The sequence below is a fragment of the Drosophila yakuba genome, chromosome 2L (assembly GCF_016746365.2).
Source record: "Drosophila yakuba strain Tai18E2 chromosome 2L, Prin_Dyak_Tai18E2_2.1, whole genome shotgun sequence".
NCBI classification, from domain to species: domain Eukaryota; kingdom Metazoa; phylum Arthropoda; class Insecta; order Diptera; family Drosophilidae; genus Drosophila; species Drosophila yakuba.
This window is the reverse complement of record NC_052527.2, coordinates 13,114,318-13,127,005: the sequence shown is the minus strand read 5'-3', so window position 1 is coordinate 13,127,005 and position 12,688 is coordinate 13,114,318. Positions and strand designations below refer to the sequence as shown.

Here is a 12,688-nt window from a genome sequence, read left to right as displayed (position 1 = left end):
ACTTGTTGACTTATTTTTATTTTATATTAGATTTACTAACGGCGGGCGTAATCACTAGTTCACAATGAGTTGGAACAAGAGGAACACTAGTCACATATCCATATACAACTACCCGGAGCATCTAAATCCATTCTACGAAGATGACAATCACAAACGCCTCAGATTTTTTGGGTTCAGCAAAAAGAAGAACGAAAATGGCAGACATAGTCTGTCGATTGGAAACCTGCAAGAATTGTGGTGAGTTGCTTAGTTTGTTTAGTACCTCGAGATCCCTAAAATTTATAAATAACTTGCCTGATGCACTATTTTCTGTCAACGCAAATGAGAAGAGTCTTAGATCATTGCACCCTTCCTTTGTTTAAATGTTATTAAGTGTAATTTACTTTCCTTGTTTCAGGAAATCGTATTCTTTTCGTAAGAAGAAGTCTTCAACGTTAGGCATAAACAAAACATCGGAGAGCCCGCCCACTCTTAGACGAGATCTAAACGATAAGTATGTAAATTAGCTCGCTGATTTGGCCAAGATTTTATTATAATTAACACCCACATATGTAGTTCCTATATGAACTCTAGAGTTTTCCGCGGCGACCGTCACACATCCCTGCAAGATATTGATAGACGACGGGAGGTGATTACTCAAGTTTACTCAAGTATAACATGTAAATGACCTAATCATTGACCTTTTTGCTCATTTAGTCGGACTCATTGTCCTCAAATGGGATGTTCTTCAACCGGAATGATCGGTACAGAAGTACAACGCAGTTTTCCGGATATCCCTCGACAAACAATCAGAGTATAAGGTAAATCTACACAACGTGTATAGTCGAAAGTGATGATAATTAACCACCATTGCTTTCCATTTTAGATTATCGCAATCTAGTCTAGCCAGCTCCAATCCCTTCGAGTCGCAGCCGGAGTCCTGTCCTAGTTCCCCGATGAGCAGTCGAAGATATCGTAAGAAGAGGAGAGCTCCGCCGCCGCCAAAACTAGTGGTAATGCAACTCCATGTACGAAAAGTTCAATTAAATTCAATTTGTTACGTATTTTTAGGTCCAAGATTACCTAGCTACCAAAGACATTGAGTCTCTTGCCTCTGAAATTGACGCGTTTGTTAACAACCGAAAAGAATCTTTAATAAAACAAGAAGTTGTCGAGGTGGTCTCCAAATCAAATGAACCAACAATTTTGATTACTGCACCAATCTCCGATAGCGAACCTAACCCCAGCACATCCAGAGCACCACCAACCTTCAGTGTCAGGCAATCCAATGGATACGGCACGGCCATTGATAAGGAAAAGGTCACTATCTCCGAATGCGATAACAATACTAATACCTGCACCTCCCCAAAACCGGAATGTAATGGCACCGTGCACATAAAACAGACCATTAAACCCGAAACACCTAACACACCTCTTCAGATACGAAAAGTCCGCACACCTAATACTGCTGGCCAGCCCACTCCCTGCACCTCCAAAACTCCCGAGTGCATCGCCAGCGTCCACATAGAGCACTCTTCTGAACACATATCAGTGTGCTCCGAACAGAAGCCCAATAACGATGTGAACCAAGTCATCAAAAAGCCAAATGGTGCCATACCTGTCGGCATCACAGAAGAGCCCTTAGTTGTTAAGGAAACTCCAAAGACGGCAGAACCTCCGAAATATGCTGAGATTGCCAAGCAAACGGTCGTCTTGGTGGATCCCGAAGACAGTAGTGGCGCCTCCACATCCAAAACACAACAGTCCATTGCCAATGAACATGCTAAGCTGCCCGCTGAATGCGAAACTTTGAGCACAGATCCTGAGCCAGATGATAACGCGTATGTGGAAGAAAGGAAAACCAATTCATTCGGCACGGTCAAACAAATTTCACAGATTTTCGAAGAGAACATTACTAGTTCCAGTGGTTCTAGTCAAGTACCCAAAAAAGAAGTCCTCCCCACAAATGGTGCAATATCAAAGAAAACAGAGAATCATGTTGTTTCCAATGTAATTCAGCCGATCCCAGCTGAAACCAGCGACGTTTTACAAATAAGAGAAGAGTTTGAGCTGGAAAATAATGTAAGATATCGTGAGAGACCCACAAGCGAACGCTATAGATCTTCCATATCGGCGGAACGGGAATCAAATTCCACGCCCACGCCGAGGATGCGGAAGAAGAAGTCCATCAAGGAAGTGCTAGAGTCCATAAGCAGGAATCAGAAGATTCTAAACGAAAGCGCGGCGAAGGGCACAAAGGTCTATTTAACACCAACCTATGCTGAGAACAATTACAACTATCCCAATGAGTTAAATAATGTTAATAATAGATCGTCCAAGGAAGTGACGTCCGCCAATATTTCAGTTAGCACAACGGATACCAATGAGCTACCATCCCAAAGTAACTTGTTCATAAACAAAATAAGCAAGTTTAAGGGCCAATTCAGGGAGTCATCTCCCACTTCGTCCAACTTGGATTGGAACCCACTACCGAAGCCAAGTCGAGCCCATAACTCAGCTAGTTCTAACTTCAACAACGGCTCGTGCTAATGAGTTCAATAAATTACGCTGTACACAAATAATATTTATATTAAACATAAACCAAATTTATACGCAATAAAATAAAAACGTACTTATGATAATCAAAGCTATTTTCATTGCATGCACAAAAGGAAATATTAGAAGGATACATTTTGATAGCCACATCACCCGTGGACAGATCTCTACAGTATAGAATTTATTAACTTTAAATTAACAATCGTTCAATTGGCATTAGAAAAGGTTTGAAAAATAATTTTGAACATAAATTTCCCTACTCGCAATCATATACTACTCAATACCATTTTGTTACTAATGTGATTTCATTCTGAGTCGCTCAGAAGAGTGTCCATTGAATTGTCCCGCGGGCTCCTCTTTCGTTAGCTTGGAAACTTCATCGTAAAATCGGGGGAAATATTGTATGGCGAGGAATACAGCCATTAGGTAGGCGCCAATGACGAAAGTTAGGAAGAGATCAAAGATCGCCGGTTTAACTCTATAAACATTCAGTTTCACCTCGTTCTCGTTATAGAACATAAATTCTGGGTCTCTGCCGTCGGGCTTATCGTAGATGATCTTAACATTGTTAAGATACTTTTCGAAAGCATCCTTCACGTCGTTATTATGCAAAATGGATTTAACTCCAAAGTATGGCCGGATGTTTTCTTCCTTAATAGCCTAAACAATTTTAGGAGGAATTTTATGTTAATTTCTTGTTAAACCGAAACTATTGTAAACTTACCAACTGTCCCTCAAAAATGCTGGAGCTTTGATCCACTTTGTACATAAAACTAGCCAAAGCCTCCGCAATAATTCGCGTCGTGTTGAGAGTGTGTTCTACAAGACGACTTTCGTCGTTTTTGAAAATGGTTGTCCGGATGGGGCTACGAGGACTCTTTACAGACGATAGGGTGAATGAAGGATAGCGCTTTATGCTGAACCGCTCGTGCTCCCAAGCCAGTTTGGTGTCTGCCAGGTTAATCTTCTTATGCACACCCTCGACGGCCAGACCATTCGAATACTTTTCAGCTGATGATTTCAAGAGTTTGAAGAAGTTGCTGATAGAAGTCTTATCCTTGGGGGGCTTAGAGACATGCATGTACAAAGCGTTTTCTGTTGTGTAGGATAAGCTTTCGCTAATGGTGTCCAAACAAAGCACAAACTCAACGTTCTAGAATGATAGAATAATAGCATGTCAGATAAAAACGTATATGTATGTATATGCTTTATAAGTTTTTGTTACCTGCAGCGCATTATCATCAACCTCGAGCCACTTCTTGGAGCCCTGGAAGTTCAGTAGGACGCCTGCGTCCGAAAGCAAAAATCGTAGACGGTACTTGGGTGCCATACTGGAGGTATAGTGCAATTTACTGAACAACTCCATCAGCACCAGCAAAACTGCAGCATCAGCATTCACCGGGTAATCCTAGAAGTTAAAACATCATAATTTTGATTACTTCATTTACTGCATTTACTTCAGATAAGCTTTTTGACCTTTCAAATCATTGCCTAGCATTAGAAAACCACTTGAACCATTTAGATAAAGGCGATAATCTTTTAGATAGTGAGCTCTTATCTTGTAAGCAGAAATTAAATTTTTCAGTTATGTTAAGGTGATACCAGCGTGTTATGTTAGTTTGTTAAGTTTACCTTTAACGCTTTAAAAACTAAAGTTTGATAGCTCTTTTTTTAGTTTCCGATAAAAACATGCAAATTTATCATCCCTGAGTCACAAAATTACTTACATTATATATACCAAAGGTTTTCAGATTCGCGGTTATCAAGATGACGGGAAGTTTCTGTCCATCTGCAACAGATTCCGTGGGTTTCAGGGCCAATTGATTGGGTATCAGTTCGCCATGGATAATGGGAATTTTGCTATTCTTATTAGCCGCAATGCTGCCGCCGCCGACATTTATATGATATCTGTTGGCCGAGACGGTTACAACCAATTGAGCCAATGCCGTTTGATTTTGACCCGGACTATCCGTAGTCGTATACGTTATATCATCGATGATCTTTTCCAAATCTTTGTTGTACGGAGCAAAGTAAATGGGAACCGCAGCTGTGTGGGTCAGCATTGATTGCTCCAAAATAGTTATAAGTTCTTTGGCTTCTAGATCCAGATTCAATATATTCGACGGCAACATGAGAATTAGACCTCCTGCACCTTGCCGTAATTTATCGAAATCATGGATTGACAAGTCCGTTAATCTGTGTGATAAAATATATAGTGCTTAAAACATTTCAAGCAGCATTAATGAAAAAGGTGTACTTACCGTGTGAGGACACAGTGCCTAGAAGTATTCCACGAGTACAGAGATCTCGCTTCAAGGGATATTGCAGAAACGCGGCTTCCTACAAAAAATCAAGGTCATCAAATCAAAAGTTAGCCATAAAGTTAACATTTATATGTGGATGTTTAATGTTATAAGTTCATAATACTTCGGATAAGATTATAATTAGTAAGAGCCAAGGGGTGATTTAAAATGTTTTAAAAGGCGGTAGCTTACAAAATAATGTGCCTTATGATTAGTATAGTCCCTATTTATCATTCGTAATCATAATAAAAACACGTAAGCTTCTTTTAATGAGATTCAATAGTACTAATTAAATAAAGAAGAGGCCTCGTCGGTGCACCTACAAATTTGGGTCACAGCACCCTCGAAATTGTTAAGTTTAGACACGAAACAATGGTGTACTAATATCCAAGACGGGATCTACAATAAACTTACATAATTAATATATGTCTTTTGCATTATTTACATACCATAATGCTGTCCATTTAGATCGTATTTGGACATGGAAATAACCTCGAATTCGCTCGGCATTACCGGTGAGCATATTAACAGCATGGAAAACACAATAAGAAGGCAGTGGGGTAAGCCGCCCCTGAATATTTCCGCAAAACTGTCCGCTTCATTCATCTTTTATATTTTTAATAGAAAATTTTCTAATAAATTTGCCGATGTGGGCAATTAACTTATTGTAAAAATGAATTTGGAAAACTATCAGCTGTTTTATCGATGTTTATGGTGGTTGAAATGTGGGGTCAATCCGAACACGGTATTTTTGTCCTTTTCGGAATGCCAGAAAAAGACACTATTTAAATCTTGTGATCGATAAAAATATTTGAAACATAGAATATTATATTTTTAAATACTTCGTTTAGGTTATTAAAACTTTATTTTTTAAACAATTTAAAAGCTGGACTTTAATTTAAATTCATCTGTTTTAGCTTTGCTAATCGTTGCCCAATGTAGGCAAAATTGTTTCAGTTCCGACATTTCAAACTGAACGATAGTTTTGGCACCCAATGTATTTTGCAATCCAGAAAAGTATCGGAGTTTTGCGCATCTCTGCTTCGGCTAGTATGACTTTGAATTTTACAGAAAGAACAACTTTTATTAACGAAAAATTTAGCCATGCCCGCATTTAAAGGTAGCATTGTGTTTTCAACTCCTGTTTGCGCACAGACTCATCAGCCTACTTTCAGTTAAGGTGAAGTGGGGCCGGGAGCTCTACACAGATATCGATGTAAACACCGACGAAGAGCCAATATTGTTTAAGGCCCAGTTGTTTGCCCTCACTGGCGTTCAACCGGATCGCCAGAAAGTTATGTGCAAGGGCGGCATTCTCAAGGATGATCAGTGGAATCTGCAGATCAAGGACGTAAGTAGGCATCCACGGTCCTTTGGCGTCTAACCAGCAACCGTCTATCTTTTGCAGGGCGCTGTGGTCTTGTTGCTGGGCAGCAAGGAAAGTGTACCAGAAGTGCCCGCCACTCCGGTCAAATTCATTGAGGACATGAATGAAGCTGAAGCCGCCACAGCGGTATGTATTCTGGTGGAATTGGGCAAATATAATACTGATCCCAGTTTTAACTTATCGGATTGGGAAGTTATAGTAAAAATGTAAAAGTCCGAACTGCAACCCACCCGAATGGGTGTTAGATCATTGAAACGGTTTGTTTTTTAAAAATTTGATTATATCAATGTGTTGAGTCATTTATATACGTAAGGTTATTATTTGAAGTAATATTTTTAATCTCTAAAAAACAGTACACGACTATTTTAGGTGCACTGCAGCCGAGTGTTAGTACAGTGAATTTAAAGCATGTGGTAAACGCCTAGCTAAGTGTTTAGGTTTAGTAAACTATGGTTTCAAAAAGATAAATATAAGTAATTTACAGATTTAATGTCTTATGTTCACGTATATGTTCTCATATAAGCAATACCTCTTTTCAGATGCGTCTACCAGCTGGTCTGACAAATCTTGGCAATACGTGCTACATGAACGCCACTGTTCAGTGCCTAAATGCAGTGCCCGAGCTGCGCACTGCCCTCAGCACTTTCAGTCATGATGGAACCGACACCATGTCGACCGCATTTTCCATATCGTCTGCCATGAAGTCTATATTTGCTCAAATGGAGAAGGGCACAACCGTGACGCCAATTGTGCTGCTGCAGGCATTGCACCGGGCATCACCGCAATTCGCCCAGACTGGCGAGAATGGCACGTACAGGCAGCAGGACGCCAATGAGTGCTGGGCGGAAATCCTGAAAATGTTGCAGCAAAAACTGCGGCCAACAAACCAGGAACCATCGAATACTGTCCAGAAAAGGCACAGGTAAGCACATAACCTTAATGCATCCTTTCGACAATATTTATTGGGTATTCCATTTTTAGCTCGTTTATCGACCAGTTTTTTGGCGGCACTTTTGAAGTTAAGATGAGCTCAGAAGAGGATCCCGATGAACCTTCAACAGTAACAAGCGAAAATTTCTTGCAGTTAAGTTGCTTCATTTCAATGGATGTGAAGTACATGCAGAGCGGCCTAAAATCTGTAAGTGAAATCGAAGGAACTTTTAAGCAGCGCTAATTTTTACGATACATTTATAGAAAATGAAAGAGCAGCTGATGAAAAAATCTGAAACCCTAGGACGTGATGCAAAGTACATTCGTACTGTAAGGATTTTAGCTAATTTTTGCGTTACGAAACTAACCTTATAATGTTTCAGTACTTGGTGAGCCGACTTCCAGCCTATCTTACCGTACAATTCGTTCGCTTTCAATACAAAGGAAAGGAGGGCATAAATGCCAAGGTGTTGAAGGATATAAAATTCCCCATGGACTTTGATGCCTTTGAGCTGTGTACTCCCGAATTGCAAAACAAGCTCTGTCCAATGCGCTCGAAATTCAAGGATCTGGAAGACAAGAAAATGGAAGTTGATGTTGTCAAACGCAATGAACCCAACGAAGAGAAAAAGGACGTCAAGTACGAGCAGTTTTGGTTCGATGACGACTTGGGCAGCAACAATTCGGGATACTATACGCTGCAGGCGGTGCTCACGCACAAGGGTCGCTCGAGTTCATCGGGCCATTATGTGGCCTGGGTTCGCTCCAGCGGAGATGTATGGTTCAAGTTCGATGATGATGAGGTCTCTGCAGTGGCCACGGACGAGATCTTGCGGCTTTCCGGCGGTGGAGATTGGCACTGCGCCTACGTCCTGTTATATGCGCCCAGACGTTTGGAGAAACTATAAGTAATTGTGTTAACGTCATTTCATTTGTATTGTTAATATAATAATTCTGAATAAATAACCAAAACCATAAGGGTGGACTTAATTAAATTAAATTCTTGATTGTTCATTAGGCTTAATAAATCTAAAAGGCGTTTAATAGCATACTACGGAACTTCCAAACCGTATCGCTGCGCTTAAATCGAGAACAAACAGCTCCCAAACCGTCTTGAAATCGTAGAAACCATAGACACATTGCTCGGCGCACCTAATGTAAAAGTTCCCCGACTATCCCGAAAGGAACACCGAGTCTATCAGATCGACTCGGCTAGTAATCAAAATCAAGAACTTAAAAACTCCGTAGGCTAGATACCCGTTACGAACTTTAGTATTTTACTCAACGAATAACGGGTAATAGAGTAAATACTAGTGGTTCGTTTTCACCCTGTTCGTCGGCGTTACCTTGTCGTGCGCGACTTGGTATTTTACAGCAACAAGGTCACACCCAAATTGTCAACTTGCAAGTTATTTTAGTGTTTATAAATATGGATAGTAACGAAACAGAAACAACAGATGGGAAGTCTACACAGCAGTCGCTTGCTTTGCGGCGGGAATTGCGCAGAAAAAAAATATTGGAAGCCTCCAAGGCACGACTGGACAAATTGAATGGCAGAGCGTCGGCGGCGTTTCAAAATGAAAACCTCGGTAACACATGATCGATCCTCAATCTACATATATATGTACATACATATGTGTGTTCATTGTGCATAATAATATTGTATTATATGCCTATATTAGGCATAAGCAAAGCTGCACATCTATTAATATTTATGATTTTCCAATTCCAGATGGTGAACCTTCAAATACGCAATATTCCGATCCAGAGGTGGAGCCGGATATTCCAATAAGACGTTCATTTTTGCCGGAACAACCCCCACCGCCGAAAATCACGACACGAAATGCATGGCTAAAAAGCCGAGTTCACATAATGTTAGCGGCTGGCTTTGGTTTCCTATTGGCTCTTTATACAAACAGCAGTGTTTTTATTCCCGTTCTGCTTTTCGTGATTGCGGAGCTGGCATTCCTTCAATATTATAAAGAAGACCATTTACCGGCCAGCATGGGACCCTTGTTACTAATGTTTATCAATCCGAATATTACCAGCAAAATTAAGCAGTTTAGCAGTATATTCTTTATTCTTCAGTCACTGTTGGGTGATCTTGCGATAACCGTCTGTGTTGTTTGCTCAGGAAGCATGCTCTTACTAAATTTAAACACCGATTATGCTACAATTGTTAAATAAAGATTATGTTTTATTACGGGGTGTGCAACATGATTGGCAAGACATTTTATTTGCGAAACCAGTTGAATCATACATACATATATTTCAAAATAAGGACGTCATTCGGGAGCCAAATCAACCACCATTGCGTTTTCAGCACTGGAAGCGACTTTGGGTGTTGTACAGCACTGTTTATGCGAAATATTTCAGTATAAAAACTTTAAAACCGTTATCAACCCCTAGTTTTAAGTCTAAAAATTATAATTTTTATTGATTGATTTCTAATAAAAAGCTATTCATTCTATAAAAAAAAGTTGTAAAGTGCCTGAAAACGAAGAATAAACATTATAAAATAAGTTGGTAGAAAGACAAATAGAAAGAACAAATACATCTGAGAAAATTGCAATTCCCATAGTTTCCTTGCTCGTCTTTCAAGTATTTCTAAAAATAGACTCAGGCCTCGTCGGCCAGGACATAGTAATAATAATAGTAATTGGAAAACACCTGCACTGAGCATGCCCAGAAATGGGCAAAAAGGAAAAGTGCCCACCCTCGCCTGTGGGCCTGCGCATAGTACATTGTATCGATTTTAAGACTGTGTACTTATTTCATAAGCTTGTGGCGAAAAGATGTTTTCATAAACAAGTGCACGGTGGAAATTAGTACTTAAAAAATATATGATTAGTGCAATCGGTTACCGTAGATAAGTGTGATCATGCAGGCGTTAAAAATGGTATAACATCGAGCTGCCGTGCAAGGATATTCGGATTCTCAAACAGTCTAGGCAGAATTTTTATTCCCCCGAGTAATACGAAACTAATAAGGTAAAAACTACCTCTAGTATCCATGAAAATGCTTTGAGAAATTACATTTTAAGCGGCGTTTTCTCAGCGTGAATTCGTTTTCAATATTACTACTTTGAATATTACTGCTTTAAATGAGAATGAGGCATGAGTATATTGATTGAAAATCAATATTTTAAAATAACCTTACCAACGAAGGGCGACGAGGGTCGTGGTCTCAGTCTTATTGATTTGCAACTCATTTGCAATTGCAGCCATCATGGGAACGGTGTTGAGCTTCAATCCGCGGGATCGCCATCCCATCTACTCGTCCCAGCCAAATTTTCAATATAACCACTCGACCGACATGCGGAACGAGAACGACAGCACTGGCTCCATGGACTCCCATTTGAATAACTTCTCCTACGAGCAGCTGAACAATGCCAAGAATCGGGAGAACAAGAAGTCCGCCTGCCATTCGATGGCCAAGAATGTGATTGGTCAGCAGGGTGGACCGTGTGGCGGCGGGGTCCACATCAATCTGCAGACACAAACCCAGCTGAGCTCGCACAATTTGAATAATCTGGCGAACGCCTCAAAGGACACCATCACCAATGTCCTGGACACGCATAACGAGAACTCGGTGCTCAAGGCGGAGAAGAGCTCCTTCGAGAAGAACCTTAAGAAGCACTCGATCTTCATCAATGCGCTCTCGTGGAAGAAGCTCTCCACGTCGCACAACAAGAAGAAGATCGAGAACAAGAACAAGTGCGCCAACCTGCCCACGGCCTGCTTCAAGGCCCAGCTGCTGGAGTCCTCGTTCGCCTCCTCCTCGGACAAAAATCGCAACATCCAGCTGCACTGCAACCGCATCGAGGAGCACAACCAGCAGCACTGCAACCAGCATCCTCATTCGCATCCGCATCAGCACCAGCTTCAGCTGCAGAATCAGCACCAGCACCAGAATCAGAATCAGAACCAGAACCAGGTGCAGGACATCCGGGAGGAGGTCATGACAGGGCCACCGGGCAAATCGCAGAACCCTTCCAAGGCGAAAGACCCCGTCAAGGTCAACAACAAGAACTCCATGTCGAACCACAACAAGCTGATCCAGAAACAGCCACTGACACTTAGCCTGCCCCAGCAAGTCCAGGCCTCGTCCATTCAGATCAAGAACACCAACCAGATCCCACGCAAGACCGTCATTCAGGTAAGTAATGTACCAGCAGATGGGTATATCTAGCGATTCGCTTCTAGGATTCTAACATATCAGTAAGGGTGGCTTTTGGAAAAGGAGTTATGTAGCACTTACTTTTTAACAAAACATAAAAATTGGATTTTCTCGACGGAAGAGGTGGAGTAATCACTAACTACCACATCATATCATCAAGAGAATTCTGCCAATTTTTTTTACGAAATACGAGATAAGAAATTTTACTTAGGGTCAAGGCCATCCAGGAAAATGTTGACAAAAGGTTGTCCACAAATGTGCTTAAAAGCACATGGACTTTTTAAAATACTTTGCATTCTAAAACGTCAGTTCCCTCATCCTATATGGTACTTTTCTAACATCATAGATCATATCTGATTTATAGTTAGTTTTAATACTTTATCTTGCCAAAATAGATCTCTAAGGAACAGAGTAAATGGGTTGACTACCTTGTTTTGCATAGGATTTTTAATAAACTTTTCGAACACCTCACAGGCCTCCACTTCGGAATTGCTTAAGTGCTTGGGAATGTTTTTGCACTGTCGTTGCCAGAGGCTAAACAACTTCGATGCCGGGGATGCTGTTATGTGGCTAAGAGCTGTGGATCGCAGCCTTTTGCTCCAAGGATGGCAGGTAATGCAGCTCCTCTCCAGCATATCAAGCAAGCAATAAATACATGTTTAATTCCCAGGATGTGGCGTTCATAAACCCAGCCAATGTGGTTTTTGTCTACATGCTGGTTCGCGAGCTGGTCAGCGGCGAAGAAAGCAAGGAATCGGATCTTCAGGCTTCGGTACTCACCTGTTTGTATCTGTCTTATTCGTATATGGGCAATGAAATCAGCTATCCTCTCAAACCGTTTTTGGTTGAAGACTCGAAGGAGAAGTTTTGGGACAGGTAAGATACATAAAAAGTACTTCTTAATATGCGTCTATATGAAACACTTTCCATTTGCATCAAATTCTTTAATGTAACGTATAGGTGCCTCGTCATTGTTAACAAGCTAAGTGATAAAATGCTTAAAATCAATGCTGAGCCTGGATTTTTTACCGAAGTCTTTACTGAGCTGAAATCTTGTGGTCAATATCATCCTACAATTAAATCATACTGTGGAGGCGCCTGACGGATGGACGACCGGGAGATTATTGTCAACCTCTCATTGTCTGCGCATCGCCAGAAATTTCCCGATGAAATGATGGCGAAGTACCGTTAATAAAACTTAATATTTTATAAAACATTAGACAATTTCATTATGTCACTATCACAATCGTTCAAATCAAATAATAAAGATTAGTGTTTAAATAAATTAACATCTACGATATGTGTAAAATGTGCGTTTCCATTGCGGGGCTCGCAATCCCACACAGATCCAGAA

The 12,688-nt window shown here is 40.7% G+C and overlaps 5 protein-coding genes across 5 annotated transcripts; 4 read left to right on the top strand and 1 right to left on the bottom strand.

The window, feature by feature from the left end:
- The first annotated feature begins 14 nt into the window (after positions 1 to 14).
- LOC6528013 (proteoglycan 4) lies at positions 15 to 2,621 on the top strand. The gene is made up of 6 exons (XM_002089044.3): positions 15 to 237; positions 398 to 493; positions 556 to 628; positions 697 to 800; positions 866 to 992; positions 1,051 to 2,621. The coding sequence occupies exons 1-6, from the start codon at positions 65 to 67 to the stop codon at positions 2,527 to 2,529; spliced, it is 2,052 nt and encodes a 683-aa protein (XP_002089080.1). The 5' UTR covers positions 15 to 64; the 3' UTR covers positions 2,530 to 2,621.
- Positions 2,622 to 2,670: 49 nt separating this feature from the next.
- Positions 2,671 to 5,528, bottom strand: LOC6528012 (nicalin). The gene is made up of 6 exons (XM_002089043.4): positions 5,288 to 5,528; positions 4,797 to 4,875; positions 4,263 to 4,731; positions 3,761 to 3,943; positions 3,260 to 3,688; positions 2,671 to 3,195 (listed from the first exon to the last, which is right to left on the bottom strand). The coding sequence occupies exons 1-6, from the start codon at positions 5,442 to 5,444 to the stop codon at positions 2,830 to 2,832; spliced, it is 1,683 nt and encodes a 560-aa protein (XP_002089079.1). The 5' UTR covers positions 5,445 to 5,528; the 3' UTR covers positions 2,671 to 2,829.
- Positions 5,529 to 5,837: 309 nt separating this feature from the next.
- LOC6528011 (ubiquitin carboxyl-terminal hydrolase 14) lies at positions 5,838 to 8,133 on the top strand. The gene is made up of 7 exons (XM_002089042.4): positions 5,838 to 5,958; positions 6,014 to 6,189; positions 6,247 to 6,351; positions 6,765 to 7,147; positions 7,207 to 7,363; positions 7,420 to 7,485; positions 7,539 to 8,133. Exons 1-7 carry the CDS (start codon positions 5,943 to 5,945, stop codon positions 8,061 to 8,063), a joined length of 1,428 nt encoding a protein of 475 aa, XP_002089078.1. The 5' UTR covers positions 5,838 to 5,942; the 3' UTR covers positions 8,064 to 8,133.
- Positions 8,134 to 8,349: 216 nt separating this feature from the next.
- LOC6528010 lies at positions 8,350 to 9,375 on the top strand. Its single transcript, XM_002089041.4, has 2 exons — positions 8,350 to 8,744; positions 8,888 to 9,375. The coding sequence occupies exons 1-2, from the start codon at positions 8,585 to 8,587 to the stop codon at positions 9,340 to 9,342; spliced, it is 615 nt and encodes a 204-aa protein (XP_002089077.1). The 5' UTR covers positions 8,350 to 8,584; the 3' UTR covers positions 9,343 to 9,375.
- A 218-nt stretch (positions 9,376 to 9,593) lies between these two features.
- On the top strand, positions 9,594 to 12,623 carry LOC6528009 (cyclin-dependent kinase 5 activator 1). The gene is made up of 5 exons (XM_002089040.4): positions 9,594 to 10,145; positions 10,379 to 11,313; positions 11,809 to 11,946; positions 12,005 to 12,210; positions 12,295 to 12,623. Exons 2-5 carry the CDS (start codon positions 10,384 to 10,386, stop codon positions 12,434 to 12,436), a joined length of 1,416 nt encoding a protein of 471 aa, XP_002089076.1. The 5' UTR covers positions 9,594 to 10,145; positions 10,379 to 10,383; the 3' UTR covers positions 12,437 to 12,623.
- The last annotated feature ends 65 nt before the right edge of the window (positions 12,624 to 12,688 follow it).

Bases quoted from the DNA above. Each gene is read 5' to 3' on its own strand.
- LOC6528013 (XM_002089044.3), top strand. From the start codon at position 65: ATGAGTTGGAACAAGAGGAACACTAGTCACATATCCATATACAACTAC. The intron at 494-555 runs GTATGTAAATTA...CCACATATGTAG, and splicing joins AGACGAGATCTAAACGATAA to TTCCTATATGAACTCTAGAG. The intron at 993-1,050 runs GTAATGCAACTC...ACGTATTTTTAG, and splicing joins CGCCGCCGCCAAAACTAGTG to GTCCAAGATTACCTAGCTAC.
- LOC6528012 (XM_002089043.4), bottom strand. From the start codon at position 5,444: ATGAATGAAGCGGACAGTTTTGCGGAAATATTCAGGGGCGGCTTACCC. The intron at 4,732-4,796 runs GTAAGTACACCT...TTTATCACACAG, and splicing joins AGGCACTGTGTCCTCACACG to ATTAACGGACTTGTCAATCC. The intron at 3,689-3,760 runs GTAACAAAAACT...CTATCATTCTAG, and splicing joins TTGATGATAATGCGCTGCAG to AACGTTGAGTTTGTGCTTTG.
- LOC6528011 (XM_002089042.4), top strand. The intron at 7,148-7,206 runs GTAAGCACATAA...TTCCATTTTTAG, and splicing joins ACTGTCCAGAAAAGGCACAG to CTCGTTTATCGACCAGTTTT. The intron at 7,486-7,538 runs GTAAGGATTTTA...ATAATGTTTCAG, and splicing joins ATGCAAAGTACATTCGTACT to TACTTGGTGAGCCGACTTCC.
- LOC6528010 (XM_002089041.4), top strand. From the start codon at position 8,585: ATGGATAGTAACGAAACAGAAACAACAGATGGGAAGTCTACACAGCAG. The intron at 8,745-8,887 runs GTAACACATGAT...TTCCAATTCCAG, and splicing joins GTTTCAAAATGAAAACCTCG to ATGGTGAACCTTCAAATACG.
- LOC6528009 (XM_002089040.4), top strand. From the start codon at position 10,384: ATGGGAACGGTGTTGAGCTTCAATCCGCGGGATCGCCATCCCATCTAC. The intron at 11,314-11,808 runs GTAAGTAATGTA...AACACCTCACAG, and splicing joins CACGCAAGACCGTCATTCAG to GCCTCCACTTCGGAATTGCT. The intron at 11,947-12,004 runs GTAATGCAGCTC...TTTAATTCCCAG, and splicing joins TTTTGCTCCAAGGATGGCAG to GATGTGGCGTTCATAAACCC.